This window comes from Embiotoca jacksoni, unplaced genomic scaffold, assembly GCF_022577435.1.
Source record: "Embiotoca jacksoni isolate LCO1_2020_lvr unplaced genomic scaffold, fEmbJac1.0.p SCAF_20, whole genome shotgun sequence".
Classification (NCBI taxonomy): domain Eukaryota; kingdom Metazoa; phylum Chordata; class Actinopteri; family Embiotocidae; genus Embiotoca; species Embiotoca jacksoni.
In genome coordinates, this window is record NW_027185341.1 from 7160880 (window position 1) to 7181795 (window position 20916).

The window sequence follows — 20916 nt, forward strand, 5'->3', positions numbered from 1 at the left end:
GCTCAAACGATCTTATTCAAAATCGTCTACATTGCTTTTGTGAATTCAAAACATTTCTACCGTTTCTGTATTACAGTCATATGTCATTTAATTTAAATTGTTTCTTCTGAAGGGCCAAAAATGTACCTGGATGGAGGGCCATGATCCAAAAAAATTAATGTGTATTTTAAATTACATTTAAACATAATACTATAGACAATTAACATTCTAAATAAAAAAAAAAAATTCTGAAATATGATTAAAATAATACTCTTTTAAAAATGTGGGGCAAGTTTAATGTGAGGATGTTCCTGTTGGAACCTCATCTTGCCTATAACTGGTGGAAAGAGATTAGACTCACATGTACCTTACAGCCCATGGGATGCATCATGCTTAGTCGGGGTTGGTGTTGACGGCAGCAGCCGTTCCTTCTGTTTTTAGCCTCCATTGATGTGAGCAGTTCAGGTTTAAATTTACGGCTAAAGAGCTCCAAATCGTTACAAAGTGCAAAAACCAAATCAAGTTCAGTCAGCTTGTGACCCATCAATCTCCTCCAACACAACCAATCTACAAGACTGATCACTATACTCACACATACAGGCTGAGCAACTCATTTTACATGAGTGATTTCTAAGTGAGTACCAGAGCAAAGCCAGGCTGTTCTATTCCATTAAAACAATAGAATCGTTGCAGGGCCTGTCTAGTGTCAGCACTTGATGTACTTGGCCTGCATGCAGCCTGTTGTGTGTATGTGTGTGTGTGTGTGTGTGTGTGTGTGTGTGTGTGTGTGGTGTCTAACATTGCTAAAAGCAGTCATCCACATCTTAAACGGGCTTGTAACCAATTTTCTGGTCATTGGACAACGAGCACTTTGTACACCCTCGCCAGCCTGCTCGCTCTCTTCTGAACCAGAGCCATGTCTCACAAACTGGCTGGGTGGTTTGAATAAAAGCTCACAAACTACCTACTGAAGCAGCGAAATGTTAAATAATCATTTAAGCAGCAAAACAGATGCCCCGAAAATGATAAGTCACATGTCTATTCATTATCCATTCAGGCACACAGTTCATATGCGAAACATGTAAACAGATTCCCGGTGTAGCACACACCTGCCTTTAAATAAGATCATACACACCTACTGTGTGTGTGTGTGTGTGTATATATACACATGCATGAACACGTAAATGTACTGTGACACATTCACACGCGAAGCTCACTGTTGCAGCAGAAATGTGTTACTGCCTTTCTCGTCCATCCATATGTGCAAGCAAAACGGTTACCAATGACAACACCGACACAGAGGCGTTTTGTATAGTGTAAGTACTGTACACATCGTACTTTATTGTTCACCCGCTCTTTGCTGTGACACATAGATAAGGCCCGACTGCTGACTAAGGCAAAGACAGAAAAGTACACAAAGAACAGACAAAGCATACTGCAACAGAACACTGTGGATGAATCTCAATCAGCCAATCTCACCTCCTCTGCTTGTCATTCTCGGGTTACCAGCCTCAACGTACAGTGAGAGTTAATTCATTGAGTGTCTGGAGGATTATGAGGGAAGGAGATGGAGCCATTCGTAAGAATATTGATGTCTGTAATCATATCAGGAAAACTTCTATACTCCCAAAAGAGAGGAGTGCAGCTGCACATCCACCAGGAATCTCTTTGTGAAGCATGTGCCTGTTTTTGTGTTTTTTTGTGTTGTTGTCAATAAATATCTTGTGTTGTGCATTAAGAGTACCTGAGATACTTTTAAAAAATATATTTCAAATCAATGAGGTCCCTGGTGGGCAACAATGGTCGCCAAGTTTCAGGTTCAAAGGTACCCTGTGGAGTTTTCCTGTAAACAAAAACCGTGTTTTTCACCAAAATAAAAGAGGGTCAATAAATGTGTTGAGAGCATTTCACTCGGTGGAATAATTGCATCCTTTATTTTTTCTTTTCAAATCAAAGTCTGTTTGCAAGTCTCTACTATTACAAATGTGAAAAAAAAAATACTGTTTAAAGCCTTTTGTGGCTACAGAGGGAGCTGCGCAAAATCGGACAAACAGCCTCAAGTGATGTCACACGGGTCGGTGTCAGTTACGGCTGAAGACTTAAAAAGAAGTGAGAGCTTAGCGGACCTTTACTAGCGGCTATTAGCAGAGCACACCCGACTCTCCAATCGTCAGTGGTTGAGTTGCATTGTGGGTCATGTAGGCACCGGTCTGCACCGAGTAAAGTAGTGCAATGCTAAACTGGTGTAGTGCTCGCTTAGTGATAGCTTTCTGTACACAGTTACTGCACTGTACATTACCACATATGATATACAATATGGATATTTGTACCGAGATGTGAGGCCCACCAGTGGCTCAACAAATAAACTGACCCCAACCTTTACTTTAAAAGAGCTGTCTGTGAAAAGGCTACTTGCTTATTGTTATAACATAGAGACTATAAGACAATGCTATTTGCAGATTATACCGTAGTATGATCCGGTGATGATTTTTCTAATGAATATAAGGCAGTATTATAGCTAAAATACCACCAATTCCACTGTTTTACTGTGTCACAGCAGAGAATAGTCGCGATAGAAATCTGTGTTTAAGTTAACATTACACGTTCTAGATAGGATGCGACAGCAGTGCTGTTTATCAAACTGATGTACATGTATCAAACGTGGTCTTTAAAAAAAGTTTGTTGTCGTGTATCCTTTTTACCTCCGCCAAAAAGTTATGTTTAAAGTGTGTTTTATTTGTCTGTCTGTTTCTCAGCAGAATTACGGAAAAACCACCGGTCTTGTTTTCATGCAACTCGGTCGTAGGATGTAGCATGAGCCAAGGAAGATCCCATTCAATTTTGAACCCGAATCACAAACCAGATTAACAAATTACTTTTCACTTTGATAAACATTGCGAGATAGGGCATTCAGCTTACTAAATGCAATACATTGTAAAATCCAGTAATCGGCGGTACGTTTCAATAGGGGGAAAAAAAACATAGGCCATCCTAGAAATACGACAACTGCTCATTAAAATCCACATTCACAGGTATTAATAATCCTATGGGATACAAATGTATTACATCATGCAGTCGTCATGGAGCACTTTGGGACAGTCATTTTATAGGGGAGAATCAGAACTGTTATACTTGTAACATTGTCAAATTTAAAATCTGTCCGGAGATAAAAAAATAAAAAAATAAAAAAAAAAGTGGTTGCAGATTTTCAATTCTAAAAAAAAAACTAATATTGGCCTTGGTGGGGATCTGTGCTCCATGAGGCCCCTCTAGTTTTCTTGACGTTTTATTAGTCAGCTCACCACATTTAACTCACAAACAGAATCCTTCTGTAAAAGGTCTCTGGGAAGTATAATGAAAAAAACTTTATTTGACAGCATCCTTGTGAGAGTTTCCTGACAACTTTGTGCAGTGTTTACCAGTTGCTGGGTACTTGTGAGGTTCATTTCTGTGTAAGAATAACAACTTAATTAAAACCCACAAGCCTTGTTTGTTCACCTTCCATCAGTGATGGCTGAACAGTGTTTACTGCTTTGCCAGCCAATCCTTTGATTCAAGTTTTCCAAAGCCTTTCTAACACAATCACTCCTCGTTTGAACGTAGTCTCTGACTACTCCTGGGTAACTCATACATATGCATGAGCTTCTGTTTTACACACATTTGATGCACAGCAGCCCTTTCTCTGCACTCCAAGAAGCTTTTCTTAAAGTGTTTAGTCATTTTTAAAAACATTCATTTGCAACGTAACACTGCATTAATTCAGATTATCTAAATAATCATGAAACATTGCATTTTTCCGTCCAGCCAGGCAGCCCTCCGTCCAACTCACAGCTTACCCATCTATTTGAATGGTACAGTATTTCCCTTCTAATTTATCATGTACATCACAGCAGGTATTTGAAATTGAACTAAAACAATTCGATATGTGGAAAGAAAGAATGTATGCTTATTTATTTATGTCCTTTCTTAATAAGGGACCGTCCAAAATTTATTAGGAGGAGAAAAGAAGGAGGTGTATGAATTTTTTCCTTTGGCCCAAGGGAGAGTAGTCTGCCTGTTTCGGAAGCAAATATCAAGGTATTTTAATATTTTAAAGACCCCAAGTTTTGATTTCATTCTTCACGTTTAAGCTTAATTATTTTTTTTTTTTTTTTTTTTTTTTAAGTCACAAAAGATGAATTTAAAGTGTGCCACAGGTCATGAAGGTGCACTCATCCACATTCAAAGGACAAAAATCATGTCACTGTTTTAGGATTAAATTTTTCCCGTTACAGTCAACCAATATGTCAAACATAAATAATATAAATACATGTATTAACGATTAAATGTTTAATACCCTATTAGTTGGGTTCCTGTCCAATTTAACAAAGAAATAGTTTAATGTGTCATCTGTATAACCTGATTTAAAGCCTCAATTTGTGACTATTTTACATTATACAGCTTCAATTATATGGTAAACTGACTTAATAGGTAGAGTGGCACCTCTTTCGTTCCCCCTCCACACTCTGAACGCCTTTTCTTGCACTATGTAACTTTAGGTGTCACATCTCCAAGTGCACTTTTTGCCAGCAGCAGCTTGTTTATCTCTTTGTCACTGCGAACAGCCAGCTGCAGGTGACACGGTATGATCCCTGTCTTCTTGTAATTGTGTCCAGCCTTTCTAGCCAGCGTTAGGATCTCAGGAGTCAGATACTCTTACAAGGCAGCGTCATACATCAGACCTCCGGCACGCTCCCTGTCTAAAAGCTTCCTCTGGTATCGGGGAAACTGTAGACCAGCACGGCATGAGTGGGTCTTGGCCTTTACCATGGCAATATCAGTACTGGTCTTTTCATGTCCAGAAGTTTTTCACTGTCTTATTTCTTTCTTACTGGAGGTAGAAAAGAACTTTGGTTACGTACATAACCCCAAGCTCTATGATAATATAGGCGTTGCCTTTTTGGCCCTGAGAGCAGTTGCTATTGGGTTTATCTCTTTGCCCATGCAGTTGTGAAGCACAATTTTATGCACCTGAATCCTGTAATTACCACTTGTGGCCACAGAGTTCCCTGTTGCTACTACCCAGCAAAAGTAACGTGTTAAATATTCAGTTGTTATTTATTATTATATTTGATTGGAACATAGAGAATAGCTGGGATATGCCTGATTTTGTGATGTTTGGCATACATTTTGACATTTCTAATTCCATTTCTATTGTGCTAATAAGTGGATACTGTAAAAATTATTATCCATGGCAGTTATCAATCATGAAATTAGTTCTGCCAACTGTACTATATTTTGAGATATTGGAGGGTATTGCAGTTTTGTTTTTTCCTAAGTCATGGGAAAAGGGTCCAAAAAATATTGATAACTCTTAAGGGGGTCTTACTTTTTCAAAAAGTGTAATAAAGATTTCCACCAACTCCCCACCCCAATAATTTTTGTGCAGTCCCCAAGACATCTTGTTTTTAATTGATGCAGTTTAACCCCAATCCTTTAAAAAATAGATTTTGGGGGGGGGGGGGGGGGGATTTAATACGTATTTTTGATAATTACTGCATCCCTGGTGAAATTAAGATACGTTACACTTTCTATAAAAGCCATAATAACGATATAACAGAAGAAGGAAAAAGGAATGCCCATTGCCTGGTGGTCCACAACACTGATTGTGAATCACTGCTATTTAGAATGTAATGGCACCATAACGCTGACACATTAGCTGAAAAACAACATTCATTCCCAAAAGAGAAGACTTTAAATTACCCCCTCTCCACCTCTATGCATACCCTTCCCTCCCGACCCGGAGCAGAAAAAGCAGCTACAAAACACTGTAGGCACTGTAATCATGATACACCTTCACTACAAAACTAAGCCGAGTAAGAAAAAAAAAAATGTCCCCATCATCTCAGAGTGTCTGAGATAACAGAGTAGTCCAGGCTAGTCCATGTGCAGTTTACAGAGAGTCTTTTGGTCTCTCAGTGAGGTAAGAGGTGCTGTATGATTGGGCCCATCGATAGGCTGCCTCGGGGGAGTTATTATCCTTACTCAGCCAGGCAACACTCAGAAACATTTACATATTGTCCGAAAGAGGCCTCCGATGTGAACGCATCCATATCCATTCCTTGACTGAGGCTTTTTACTTGTTAGGCTTTTAAGGTCCATTACATGTCCTCACACACTGTGAGCCTGTGTGAACATTATTGTCCTCAGCCTAAACAAAGATTTGTTTTAGTTCAAAGACTCAAAGGGCTTAAAGGTCACCACTCTGGGGTTCAGGTCTGGTTTCCTGGGTGCGGCTGCGGCCCAGTCTCGGGAAGCGGGATGAAGTCTTGAATCGGGGCGTCTTGGGTCCGCCGTCGTTGGCCTGGGGTGTGTCTCTAGATGAGAGAGAACAGCAGGAAGGAGGAGAAGAAGGGAAACAAAGAAAGCCATGCACTTTAAACGAACATCTGGTGAAGTTTATTACCAAGTTATTATTCAAACACACCACTGATGCTGCATCTGGTGGCCTAAATGCATCATTTCCTTTCTGCCACAGGATGTTTTCCCTCGAATACCAGACATTAGTCAAAACGGCAAATGGAGAAGCTCTCATGAATCAAATAGTTGAACCACACTTATACTATAAAGAGTAGCAAAATGTTTCTAAATGACTGTTTGCTTCCATTTTCAGTAAAGCTGCAAAGGCAGTTTTAACCAAACCCTGAGAGCATACAGGACTGATCTCTACACAAAAGGGAAACACCACACAGAGGATGTGTTAGTCATGAACAGAGCTTTTTACCACACTGTGTAACCACACCAAGGACAGCTGCTGGCCTTGAAATGGCCTGATGTGAGGTTACAACTGTCGGTTGATAAACACACTTTTCAACCAGTTATTTTTTTGCTTTCTGATATGCTAAAATGAGAGACCATTGTTTGAACAGATTAAATGCAGAACATTTCTTCTCCTAGAGCATGAACACTGTTTCAGCCTGACAAGAAATCCACTGCTTGACAAACCCGCAAGATTGCAAAAGCACTGTGAGAGGGAGGGATTTCAATAATAGCCAATTGAATATGAAGACCCCTTTTTTATTTAATATATTCAGACAGAATACATTTCTGAATATCATAATGTAATCATGGCATTGTAATTCCTGACAGTGGGAATAAAATTACAGTCAATTCTGATCTCACGGTGATATTTAGGCTTTCCATTACTCCGCAGGAAATTATTTTGGCCACTTGATGACATCATTGCCCTAGTAACCTTGACGACCATTTTGAAAACATGTGAACCCGCTGATCCCCGAGTCTTATCTGATAATGACGAGTAGGAATGAGAGGCCCTTGTCAAAGGGATTAAATGAGAGGCGGGGAGGCTGAATGTTGGGAGTTAAACGCCGGCGCTTCGTGCTCTCTTCCTGAAGATTTCATCCCCAAGACAGTGACCCCTCACCTGCTGCTCGTCACGAAGCAGGGACTCGGTAATGTCAGCGGTCAGTGCCAGTGCGGAGGTGGGGTTTTCAATAAATATGAAAAACAGTGAATAGTCGGGGCACTTCCTGCTTGATGTCCGAGCGGCTTCTTTAATGACGCACAGCGGCCACCGTGACTAAGATTGGCCGAGACATCTGGGCCGTCCCATATTAGGGAGTTTGATTCCCCTGCTCGGACAATGCTGGCTAAAAATAAATGCACTCATGGTGTGGCGCTTTGGCTGAAGGTGCCGCTGCGAGCCATATGCTCGCATGCAAGGCAGAAAAAAAAAAGCAGAAGACTGAGAGTGCAGGGAAGCATGTGTTAAAATAAGCAGAAACACGGAGGAGACAGTTAGAGCACGAGTTCAGATTCAAACTTAAGAATGAAAAATGTATGGCAGCTAAGTGTCTGTGTCATAACCATCAAGATCAAACAGCTTTTGGGGGTACAGGGACGCTGTGACCAGCCAATCAGAGAACAGCCCCAAATTAGTTAATATGGCCAACATTATTTCCTCTCGGCACAAACTGTACATTAAGCAGCGGTTCAAGTGCCTCTTATTCCCATATCTCCACCGTGCCAGGCAGGTTCAATCACACGCAGTCACACTATTTGAATTCGACCGAGGTGGGCCAAACAATGATGCAATGGGGAGTTGCATCAGAAAAAAAAAATCATCCTAAATTGAGGGTGGCATGCCGAGCTGAAACTGTGAGCCGTCTCATTTATTCGAATCAAACTGGGTAAAGTAGCTAAATGTGGCAAATTAATTATGCTTATAGATTTTTTTTTTCTGTCTCTCAGCATGTTTGTCCCCCATTTGGACATGATATTGATTTGTGCAGGATAATAACTTTCCCCGGCACTGCTGGAATACTAATAATTCACATGCAGAGGAACCTAATTAGAGTCAACAGCTGCACAAGTGCAAGCATGCATCAAAATGATTGTCTGACAGCATTAGGTGGGGTGTAGTAAACGGTCTGAATCATGAACGAGTCTCTCTACATTTTCTCATGCCTTGAGAATAAAAACCAACAGCAATGAGTCCACGTAAATTGTTTTAGGCGACCACCTTTGATGCTTAAATCCTTACTCGTAGGTCAGCCTGTCTTAAACTGTTCTTGACAGTCAGACAAAGGTCGAAAACATTTTTTTTTCACTGATGCAACAGGTCAATAAGGCGAGATACCCGACTGAGTGTGTGTACTTTGTGTTCTAAGTAAACCATAGAAGTGGTGAGGTCGAGCTGAATACTAAGCGCCGGCAAATCTAAGGAGAGGTGTGACCGCGTCGCTCCAGACAAGAGAGGAAAGTTGCAGCATGCGAACTCGAAGAAGTGAGTTTGGAGAGGTTCAAGGAGATCTGTGTATATCAGTGTGTGCACGTAAACGGCTGTCTGGATAGTTTCTCAAATATATAAAACATGGTGTTAAATAAAAAGGTGGACAACCTGGAGTAATTTAAAGATCTAAGCACATGAGGAAGTCTAAAGCTCACGATGAGTGCATTCAGATCGTGTCCAAATCCGTCTTTGCTTGTTTAACGGCAGATAATCTGAGCGCAAAGTAACATGCTGTAACATGCGACCCTCTCAAACACCCGCTGGCACTGCTCCGTCCATTGGACCGGATCTGAGGCACCTTTCCGAGTCAGGTCGGTCAAGGGACTGGTCAGATCCGCAAAGTTCGGGATGAACCGTCTATAATAACCTGCCAGCGCCAAAAACCGCCTCACCTCTTTTTTAGTCTTGGGCCGCCAGCAGGCTGCGATAGCAGCAGTCTTGTCCACCTGAGGACGCACCTGCCCGCCGCCCAAGTGGTACCCCAGATACCGTACCTCCCTCCGTCCGTCCAACCGCACACTTCCCTGGGTTGGCGGTGAGCCTGGCCCGCCTCAGGGACTCCAGCACCATGCCCACATGCTCCGCCCAGGTGGTGCTGTGGATGATTACATCATCCAGGTAGGCGGCCGCATATGCAGCATGCGGACGCAGCACCCGGTCCATGAGGCATTGGAAAGTGGCCGGGGCACCGAACAACCCAAAGGGAAGGGTGGGGAATTGGTATAACCCAAACGGAGTGGAGAAGGCCGTTTTTTCCTTGGACTCCGGCAAGAGAGGAATCTGCCAGTAGCCTTTGGTTAAATCCAGTGTTGTAAAGAAACGCGCAGTGCCCAGCCGGTCCAGGAGTTCGTCGACCTGCATTGGGTACGCATCAAATCGTGACACATCATTCCCCCTGCGATAGTCCACACAGAACCGTGTAGATCCATCCTTCTTGATGACAAGAACAATGGGGCTACACCAGGCACTGTTGGACTCTTCCATTACTCCCATCTCCAGCATAGCAGCCAATTCCCTCTGAACCACTTTTCTTTTGTGTTCCAGTAACCTGTAGCTGCTGGGACCTGTGGAGATACAACCGGAGGGAGAGGCTGAGACCGCGGAGATGGCAGCGGCCGAGCTGGGAGCTGCTGTTGTGACCATCTCCGAGGGGTGGGAGTCGGCCGGACTGGATCCAGCGGGCGCGTGCCGTCTTGCTGACCGCTGGGGTGGACAGCGAGGTGGTCCTCTGGCAAATGATGGCAGTTGCCAGTGACGCGGGACGGTGGCAGCGGACCCACGCTGATGTTTTGACCGGCAGCCCCCCCACAAACTGTTCCATCACCACCTTTTCCAGCAAGGCCTGCTCTCCCGCCGAGCTCCCCGGCTGCAACCACCTGGCCGCAGCGTCCCTTAGCTGCTGGGCGTGGGTGAAGGGCCGGTACTCGGGCTCCAGCCTGGCCTCGCGGAACCGCCGTCGATGCTCCTCCGGCGAAAGGCCCAGCCGGTCCAGGATGGCTTTCCTCACGTCGGCGTTGCTGTTTCTAGCTGCCGGTGGAAGCCCCAGGGCTGCTGTTTGTGCCTCCCCAGTCAGGAGCGGCAAGAGCCAGACCGCCCACTCCGCCGCTGGCAAGCCACACGACTCCGCCACTGCCTCGAACATGCCGAGGAAAGACTGCGCATCATCTGCTGCTGTAGGTGCACCCACGCCAACGTTGAAGAGGCCCGCGGCGGCGGGGCTGCAGCTGACTGCGCTGCGAGCCGCTCTGGCGCCTCAGCCTGCCTCTCTGCCTGGGCCTAAAGCGCCGGCAGGAACCCCCTGTTGGCCTCGGCGTGGTCCTGCTGCATGGCCACCATCTCCCCCAACATCTGCCCCAGGGTGATGACCGCCACGTCCATTTGCTGACCGTCTGTCTTCGTGCCAGGCCCCACATTGGGTGCCAGTGTGACAGACATGTTGCCGTCACCGTGGGTTCTTCCGGTCCAAACGAACAACAATAAGCCTAGTACAGTCGGTAGCCGTGTTTATTCAGCATAAACAATGTTCTCAGTCACGTGTGGTCTCCTGCCGGGCATTCGAGCGTACGCCACACGTCCTGTCCGCAGCACGTCCTGTCCGCAGCCAGCCTGCTGCTCTGTGTCCTCAGGAGTGCGAGCCGTATGGTGACCTGCTAGTGCTTTTATATGGAGAGAGACAAAACGGTAATTGCCTGCAGCTGTGCCAATTAAGCCTCTTCCAGGCACCGTTCCTTGAACCACTCCCCCAATCAGTCCCTCCTGCAGCTGAACCAAACCACACCCCGCCACCACACACGCGTGGTTCAAAGGGGTCGTACTTGGTGCCTTTATTAATCATCGGTGTGTGTTGGATGTATGAATCAGTGTCATCTCCCACTCCCTTTAGGAGTCAGGTGCACTTTTCTGTGGAGGAAACAGATCTGTTCATGTAGACAATTTATTGTGTGTGTGTGTGTGTGTGTCTTTGTACGCTGCTGCATATCCCTGTGTGCGTGTCTGAACCCTTTATAAGTGCATATTACAAGCTTATTAATTGGTAAATCACACAATCACTTGCCACTGCCTTGACATATAAGTAAGTGTATCTGTTACAACTGCGTCAGTCTGAAACTATTGCGTTACACTTGGCCCTGCATTGCGCCCTGCTAGGTGTCTATAGCCATGCCAGTAGCTTTAGGAGATTGTTCTTAAGTACAGCAATGCTTTGAGCTAAAAAGCAAGCATCAGCATGCTAACATGCTCACAAAGTTGACGATGTTAAACACTGTCATTTAGCATGTTAGCAGGAAACATTTGCTTGTGAGCACAACACACAAAGTACAACTGAGGCTGATGGAAATATCTTTAGTTCTGAATGTGTTCGTAACGTACAAGATGCTTGTGTTTTCTGAAAGTTTGTCTCAGTATTTTAACACGTGTTGTAAGATTCAAAGTTCATTCTTGACAACTACCTGCATTAAAACTTGTTAAACTTTACAGCAAATAATGAAACTATAGCTGTACATCAACAAATGTTCAGAAAACTGAACAGCACCCACTGAAGACGAGTGTGTGATATGGCCAAAGGCCTTGGAGAAACTAGTAAGTGGACCTCGAGTTAAAGACCAATATTTCTGATGTCGACTAAACAATTTTTTTTTCAATTTTGCATCACTCAAGTTGATTTAACTGTATTTTAAAATGGAAAAAAGACAACACACCACAGCAGAGTCGATTGAATTCTGTTTTCTGTTCCTGTCTACTTTGTCTACTGTGTGTGGTTATTTGATCCTCTGAAAACACAAGATACCCTCCACTTCTGCCTTAATTTCTCATGCTGTAAAAGATCAAATAGCAACGTCTGGTGTCAGTACTTTTGTCAAAGTAATGATGAGTAAAATCAAAGCAGCAGAAACACAAAAACCAAACCTATGGAGGATTGGCTCATACGTAAAGACTATGACGAAGCAGTAACTTCATTTTGGAAGGAATATTGTCACTTAAAATACAAATAATGTATTTAATGTACTACATCATCATTCTTTAAGGCATTGAGGTCACTGCAGCATCATTATGGAGTTTAGGGATCCATCCGGCCTTTGAGCACCGAGTGCTTAAGCAGGAGATCTGGATTCATAAACTCTGATCTGTATTTCTCTCTCTCCTCTGTCTCCTCCTCTGACCTCAGACCAGCTCTCTCTCCATCCTCTGCTGTTCAGCTCCCTTTATCTTCAGCACTTTCTGTCATTTTCTCTCTAATTCTTTGAATGCACCAGAACATCTGCCATCTTGTGTTTGAGTCTCTGCAGCCTTATCAAGGCTTTGCAGTGATATCACAAATCTGCCAACAATAACATCTGATGACATCATGGACGTCCAGTGGATAATTGGATGCACACAGATAATAGAGGACAAATAACAGCCACCAAGAAATAGAGACACATTCAGTCTCGTTCAGCGGAAAAGGAAATAATCGGAGACAGCAGATGTGTAGATATGAACCTCTGAAATGTTTCTCGTCTGACACTGTGATCAGATAATGAGGACGGTGTGCTTTCATTTAAGGCCAAGCGACCAGCTCCTCCACCTCCCCCGTCACCAGGTTAATGACCACACTGTTCAGGCTTTCATCCCTCAATGCAGATGTTCGAGTGGCACAGGTTTGATCCTGCCACCTGCACAGGAAGTCACAGACCTCACGTTAAACTGTGAGACATGATTGCACCACCGGAGGACCTCTGCTGAGGAGCACCGTGCCTTTAAACAAACACACGGGTCAGGAATATTATATGCTGATCTGCGTTGATCCAGCGTCACTACAATCTACAACAAGTAGACAGGAGTAGACATCAGCTGCCACTGCTGCATTTCATCACAGGCAGACATACTGTAGTCACAGGTTACATGACCTGATGCTCATGATGTTGCTGCGTACTCCTGTTGTTGTTGTTTCTGTTTGCATCATCTCAGCTGTCCCGCTAATCTTTTCCTAGGAGTCCCTTCTGGTCAAAGAGTTTGGACCCTTAATATTGAGTGACTCATGAGCATTTGTTAACGCCAATGTTCAACCTGCTGTGTTCCAAGAAACTTTGTTCATAGAAACTTTCACATAAGCAGCCATTCAAAATCTCAAACATATACTGTAACTGTGTATGAACAGATATAACTACACTCTGGATATCAGCCTATCAAAGGTATATCAGTATCAGCATATATGTTGTACAATATGAAAACAGTTTTTTTTTAAATAGAATATACTTCAGATAAATATACTTTGGTGTAATTTAGAAATGGTTCTATTTTTTTTTTTCATTTGTATTTATGTGTAATCCTGACAGTCAGTGAAGTTTACTGTTTCAGTGAACTGATGTCATTTTGACCATGAAGTTTATCATGAAACTGTAAAATATTCTGCCTCCATTACATATCTTTGTCACAAGTGATAACCACATTTCACCCGATATAGCGTATATTTTTTTTCTTCCTAATATCGATATCGGCATTAGCCCGAGAAATCCTCTATCTGTCCGGCTCTAGTTTAAACTTGATTTACAATCAGAAATCATCACCACGTTTAATGAACAGGTCCCGTCCTTTAGACTTTTGCTTGACTGTAATTAGACATTATAATAAAGGCACTTCATCGTCATCACAGTAACCGACACCATAGATTATTGATATTCACAGTGCTGACGTCTCAAACAGAAATGTTTGTGCATACAGTATTGTTGAAATATTTATTCTACCTAAAGTCCAAGTAAAGTGGAGTGAAACTGGATGTATGTGGTTCGTGAGCCGAATACGAGGCTTTCATAGTATATCTGACTCATTGCCAACTTTAAATACAGTCTAGTAAGTATTAGGTAGACTAAACGCTTCACCTCGTGTTGCTGGAAATTGTTCATGGAAAATGTCACATAAGCAGCCATTCACAATCACAAACACATGCAGTAACTGTGTATGAACAGATATAACTCCAGTCTGAATATTTAGGAGGAACAGCAGAAAGTAGTCATGAAGTCTCACTCAGAATTTGCTGCCTTGACACTGTAATATTTCACGTCGTTCGCTTCAATAGAATGGTTTCTATTTCAGGTCGGCGATATGAGACAGAGAGATGTGATTATTAAGGCTCTCGGGGCAGATTTAATAATGAGCAGTGTGGGTTTGGGAGATTTCTACAGGCCTACGTGGCCACTCTGAATCTAATGGAGCACTGCCTGCGGAGACTTACTCTCAATTTTAACATCTCTACTTATTAGGTGTGTAAGTTTTTTTTTTAATGATGGCACTGATGCTCTTTGCTTGCTCTTTGATGATTTTAATTAAAGCCATGAAAGTATTTTTTTTTTTTTATTATTATGCAAAAAACCCAGTTTTGAGAGCAAATTTGTTTGCAAACCAAATAATTGTATTCTCATTTCATGTATTTTTACCTAGAAACTTGATTTTTGATTGCAGTGAGAAACATGTTTTCAAAATTTCTTTTTTTTTTAGTAAAGACACAAAATTGCCTTCATAATATGTGAGGTCACTTCATCATCTGTGGATTGGTAGTGTTACTCCAGACCAAGAGCAAAAGACTTATTATTCAGTGGTCAGATTCATTGATGTCGTCCTCGACCATCAGCGCTACATGGACCTGCAGGCAAAATCTATTCTGACCGCCAGTCAGAGGTAAATGGAAAGCTCAAGTCAAATGTCAAATTTTCAGACTTTCGCTGGCTAAAACGTTGAATTTCCATGACCTATAATGAAGTGAAAAACAGTCCGCCTTCGTGCTGATCAGTTTTTTTTTTTTGGCTGTGAAGGGCTCCTCCCGTATTTTAGTAGTTTTATCAAGTTTACATCTGACTTTTCTGTCGTCTTATCTGAACGCCGAATCTTTGAAGGCATCGTCTTGTAGCCAAAGCTATTGAAGTGATTATTTTCCTTTGTTAAGCAGCTACAGGAAAAAGCCAAGACGATGACAAAAGGAGGAAGTTCAATAACAATATATATAAAAAGACTTCATGGAAATAATATATTTTTATAAATGGCAACTAAAATTTAAACATGCTACAAACAAAACTCATATTCCCGGACAAAAATGATATTCCCGGACTCCGCCCAAAGATTTATCCAATCTCCTGAATGTCCATGTCTGGAATAGACTTTTTATAATTCCGTGATGTTCCAGAAATTGCAGGATCAGTGTAAGCCCAGACGTGAATACAAATTCAGAGAACCTCTTCCTGCCACTGCTGACAGCTGCACTCTAATGAAACTTATGAGTTATCTTCTCTCATGAGACAATATTGATTATGAGCATCATCGACCAGACCTCATCTGACATTAATAACGTTGAAACTGGAGGAGGAAGGACGGGCCAAAAAAAACCCCATCTCCGTTTAATTGTACCTGTAAAATCCCTTCAACCACATGCAGATGTGCATGTGTGTTACCATGGCTACTATGGTTGACAAATACTGGATAATTATGCAAATCGCTGGTGATTACTCCCTTAACAGCTCCCACAAGCAGCAGATAAGTTTAGTTGTTTCTAAAATAACATATTTACTATCCCTCAGTCAGAGCCGGCCTTAAGCATCTAGAAGCCCGTACCAAGGTTTAGCATGGGACCCAACCCTCCACCCTAAACTCAACATGTAGAAAGTAGCTCACAATAAGTCATTAACGCCAAACCTTGAAAATATCTGATGCTGCAATCAGACAACCAAAACTAAGACATGTTCACATAACCAGCCTGCAATCTGTGTACGCACAATGAAATGCAATATTTTTGGCACCACAGGCTCAGATATCAGCCGAGCCGTGTTTGGTCAGCACCACAGCTTTCAGCAGCCTAAAACAACTGCACCAAATGAGCAAACTAATCACAGTTTGTTTGAGCCAAATGAAACGTGCTAGGTGACATAAAAATAAATGGGCTAAAAGCAACACTGAGACCGAACCTGTTTTCACAGAACTGCTCTTTTTTAAAATAAAAACATGCAGCATTAAACTATCTGAAAAATGCCTTGATCACAAAAGATTCCTTCACACAGCAGCTTTAAACGACACCAAACAGCGAAAAGCCGACATCTACATGGAATATGTTGTTGTTGCATTTTGCCAGATGACTAAGACGTCTCCGGAGAGGAAGTGACATCCCAGTCAGATGCTGTGACAGGTCTCGCATGCTGACCGATCCAAGTGACTGGAAGCTGATGAGAATATTGACAAGAAGTGAGTGGAACGTCTCATTTTTCAGATGGAGCCCGGTTGGTAGGTGGGTAGCAGAGACATACATTTTCACACGTACTAATCTGTGTGTGTGTGTGTGTGTGTGTGTGTGTGTGTGTGTGTGTCAGAGGGTTCGAACATATACGCTGTACTGAACTGTATGTGTGAATGTGAGCGTAAAAGGCAGGGGAAGTTTGTTTACAAGGGATTTGGCATTTCCAATGACATTAATCCTCCCTGTTTGTATCCTGCGACAACTACAACCACAACAGTGGTGACAGCTAATTCTTCCTGAACATGTTGTAGATTAAATTGGTATAATACACACAAAGTAATGCCAAAAGATGACAGGCAGTATTTCTCTTTTTAGATGTTGTGTACACAAACAATTAGATTTCTGCATTTTTAATGAAGTAAATAATGTGGATATCACTGTATTTGAGTTCACTGTGGACAAAAAAACCCCAGCTAAAACCCACATTCAAAGCTGCAAAGATATTTGTATTTCTCTCTTCCACGTTACCTGACTGCCTCTGTTCAGATTCCACCGCTCCACTTCCTGTAACACTGCAGCAAACTTTCACAGACAGACCTCTGCACGCGCACACATGTGCTGGCAATCCTTTTCCTGAATCTGTCTCACCTACGCACACGTCTCCAACAAGCTCAGATGAAAGCGATCATTCTATATAGAACATGCCTGCGTGTGTCCACTCACAGACAGAAAGGCAGCAGAGACAGCAGGGTCTCTTTGGTGGGGCGGGCGGTGAACTCCGGCAGCGTCTGCATCAGTTTGTTCATCACCATGCGAAGGTAGCCCTGCAGCTGCTTCCTTCTCTCCTCCACAAACTTGGCATCCTGCAGACAGAGAGAGCCAAACAGAGCAGAGACAGAAGAAAGAGTTAGTTATAAATAAATGCTCAGGTTAAAGCTGAAAACATAAAATGTTTGAATTTGCTCTAATCAATATTTTGTATATGAAACATAAATTGCTTGACTACGTGAAATTCAAAAGGAGTTGCTTTTAACGATGAACCCACAGAGAATTACAGTTCCCTTCAGCTCCAGACTGCTTTTTTCAGCTTTTTGTTTTGGTTTTCTGGCACACTCGTGGAATAATTTTTTTGGCAGCAGCCCCAGCTGTTTTAGAGAAAAAGCTCAACACACTCACAGCAAACAAGACAAAGTTAGTGAGTATCGGCCAGATTTTTCCCTCAGGAGTTTAGCAGAGTAGAGTGGAAACCGCATGTGTACAACAACATATATACAGTATGTACAGCAATGTTTAAATTTTGGGTAATAGTTTTACCTTTCTTCTTTACCTGTTTAAATCTGGCTACTGTAAACTTAGTATCTGACCAGACTGTGTTTGAAACTCTCGAGGGCTTTTCATGTCATTAGGCTGGGAGAAGCAGCAGCAGTAATGTGTCCGATGTAGCGGACTGTAATGGTGAAGAAGGAGCTGAGCCGTGAGGCAAAGCTCTTCATTTACCAGTCAGTCTACATCCCTGCCCCTCCCCTATGAACTCTGGGTAATGACTGAAAGAATAAGATCGCAAATGGCGGCTGGGTTTTCTTTGCAGGATACAAGAAGTCGTGGCATTTGATCAACTGATGATGTAACTTTGATCACTCAGTCACTCACTCAGTGATACACTGCATTTACAGGACTGGCCCCTCACCTGGGGACTTGCCAAAAGTTGTCTGATCACACTACCCCTTTTGTTTGGGTATAAAAATACAATAAAAATAAAACCCAAGTTGTAGAAAAGATTAATATTCTTTAAATATTGGTTGTGTTCAGGTTCTACACCCCTGATTTTGCTAAGATTGGATTTAATGAAATGTTTAAGACATCTTTACGTTGTAAAATACCAATGCCAGTAGTTAACTGGACTGAGGGCATTCAATGAGGCCAGCAGTCACAATAAAAACAGAAATGATGGCAGAGCACATGATAAAACCAAAGGCAAGCAAATAAAGGTAGTGTTAAAATAATACAACTTTTACCGCTGTGAGTTTGGTTGTGTTCATTTACAGTTCTGCAGAGTTGTTGGTTGTGTCAGCACTGCTTCTCTCGGCCACTGACCAAATGATGTAATCTAAGTTGGAGGCCACATAGATGGGTGACAGATCGAAGTGTGGTCAAAGTGAAGAAACCATGTCTGACAAACAGTTGTATATTGTGACTTAAAAACCTGTGACTCAGGAAAGATAAAATCTCATTGGTGTGCAAGAAACACTTTGAATTGTCACGCTGCCACTGACCAGGCCCTCGAACCCCGGCAAATCTCCTACGACAAGTCACGCACAAAAATTAAAGCTTTTTATTAACGCATTTAATATTTGTGTTTATTTGTCACCTCTGATGCTGAAGATGCACACTCATCTGAGCATTCAGATCTGCTTCCACTGAGCGACTCTGGAGGCAGAGGCGCAGAGCCACATGGCCGGCGCGAGCATGGCTAATCAGCATCCAGCAAGGCTCAGAACAAAGCCTGGGCAATGCTTCGTTTTACTCTCTGGTGCTCAGGACTGGAACAAACAGCCGTTGTGGGGGGCCAACATTTTCTTGTTTTTTCTAAATTACCACTTTTCTTCTGATCTAAAATCCCAAAACTCATGTGAATTTAATTGTTTTGCCTTAAAATGCACATTTGGTTGTTTTGTACAAGAAGAATTGAGTGTTTGTAGTATCAAGGCTGGATATGCAATCAAGGGAAAAATAAAGGGACACTTAAAAACAAATACTGCAGGTGATAACTACTAGTTTCAAAACAAACAATACAAAATGAAAGCCTTGATAATAGATAGCTAATACAGGTTCAAATTCGTTAATAAACAGTTGCAGTGAACCTACTGCTGGTTAATAAATTACTAACATGAGACATTTTACTTTTGTTTTCAAAAAGTGACCTGCTATTTTCCCTTACATGCCTGACGTAGCTTTAGAAATAAAAAAGACTTTACTGACCATAGTTTGAAAATGTATTGCGGCATGGGTGACAAAATGACTTTAAAAGAGATCAAATACAGGAACATGCGTATTTTAAAAAAAAAATCTGATATGAAACGCGATTGACCGACAAAAAACGGATCTTTAATCAAAAGCAGAGACTTTTACTGTTATTTTAAGGGTGCATTATAGATGGAAGCAGAATGCTTGCTACACACACAGGGATGCACAGCAGCAGCACAAACATGTACGAGACAAACCCACCTATGATTAATTCAAAGACTACGTACAACCCCTTTGAACCATGAACTTTGCTTTGCGCTCATATTATCCACAGTTAACCAAGAAAAAGTGAATTTGGACACGTCCTAAATGCGCTTACATCATGAGCTTTAGATCTTGCGCTTAGATCACTAAAATACAAGATTAGCATGGTGATGTACCCCGGTGCTGAGTCAGTAACTGTGTGAGAATCACTGTGTACCCAAACAAAGCTGTGTATAACAAGTGGAAAATGTTATAACAACAATTTCAACAATCCGTTTACAGAGGCACATCCACTGCCTCTGGCTGCACATTTATGATGTAAGTTTTTACATTTTGCCCCTCTGAGCTTACAAAATAGTCAGTAAATGACACGCAGCGCAGTGTCCAGAGAGAACTTTTAAAACGAGCCAGGCGATAAAAGGTTGATTGTGGCCCCGAGCAGTGGATAAGTATGTAAGTTTAGGAGAGTAGGAGTGGATAACTCAACTCTGCTGCATGCAGGTTAAAACAGACGGGACAGGAATGGGTAAATCTGATGTGTCAGATTAGGCTGTGCATGCCAGCATGCGTTCCGTGCTCTGTCAACACAATAAGGGACACCCTGACTGCTTTCACGGATGTCAGAGCTGTAATAATACTAATGGACATCATGACAGATTCATCCTCTGGTTGGAGACAGTAACGAGGGCTGAGGAGTCCAGGTGCTGTCTCTTGTTTGCAGAGAGGAACGCGAGGGCAGAGCAGAAACTACTGTGGCATACTGATGCTGGTACAAGGCGGATCCTGTCCTCTTACATCCGTCTGTTTACATCAAGCTATCTCGACGCCGCTCCCTCCGAGCTCCCTCCCCCCCGTTTCCTTTTCCATCTGACTCTACTCATATGACAAGAAGCCTAAATAAGCCTATTTTTATTCATCATAAAGGCGCATATAAACATGAAGGTGAGCGAGGCTTTGTTAGAGCTTCTCATGGCCTATTTCTGTCTTTTACAGGAGCTTGATAAGACACGCAGGAAGCTATACTGCCCTACGAAAGCCGTAACTATATGTTTAATCAAAACTGAAATACAATCCCGTTTCCAAAAAAAGTCAGAAGACAACATATCAAAGGAAAATTAAATATGCTCATTTAAAATCTGATGGCAGGAGGCAAAAAGTTGGGACAGGGGCAACAAAAGACTGGAAAAATTGTGTAATGTTAAAAAAAACCATCTGGTCGAAC

The 20916-nt window shown here is 42.5% G+C and overlaps 1 protein-coding gene across 1 annotated transcript in view; it reads right to left on the bottom strand.

Moving 5' to 3' along the window:
* Nucleotides 1–1301: 1301 nt before the first annotated feature.
* Nucleotides 1302–20916, bottom strand: part of snx29 (sorting nexin 29) — a 146147-nt gene continuing 126532 nt past the window's right edge. Inside the window, exons 20-21 of the mRNA XM_069156022.1 lie at nucleotides 17190–17329; nucleotides 1302–6335 (exon numbers count right to left, since the gene is read on the bottom strand). Coding sequence (XP_069012123.1) covers nucleotides 6209–6335; nucleotides 17190–17329 — 267 coding nt within the window. The 3' untranslated portion in view covers nucleotides 1302–6208. The remainder of the gene's footprint in view (nucleotides 6336–17189; nucleotides 17330–20916) is intronic.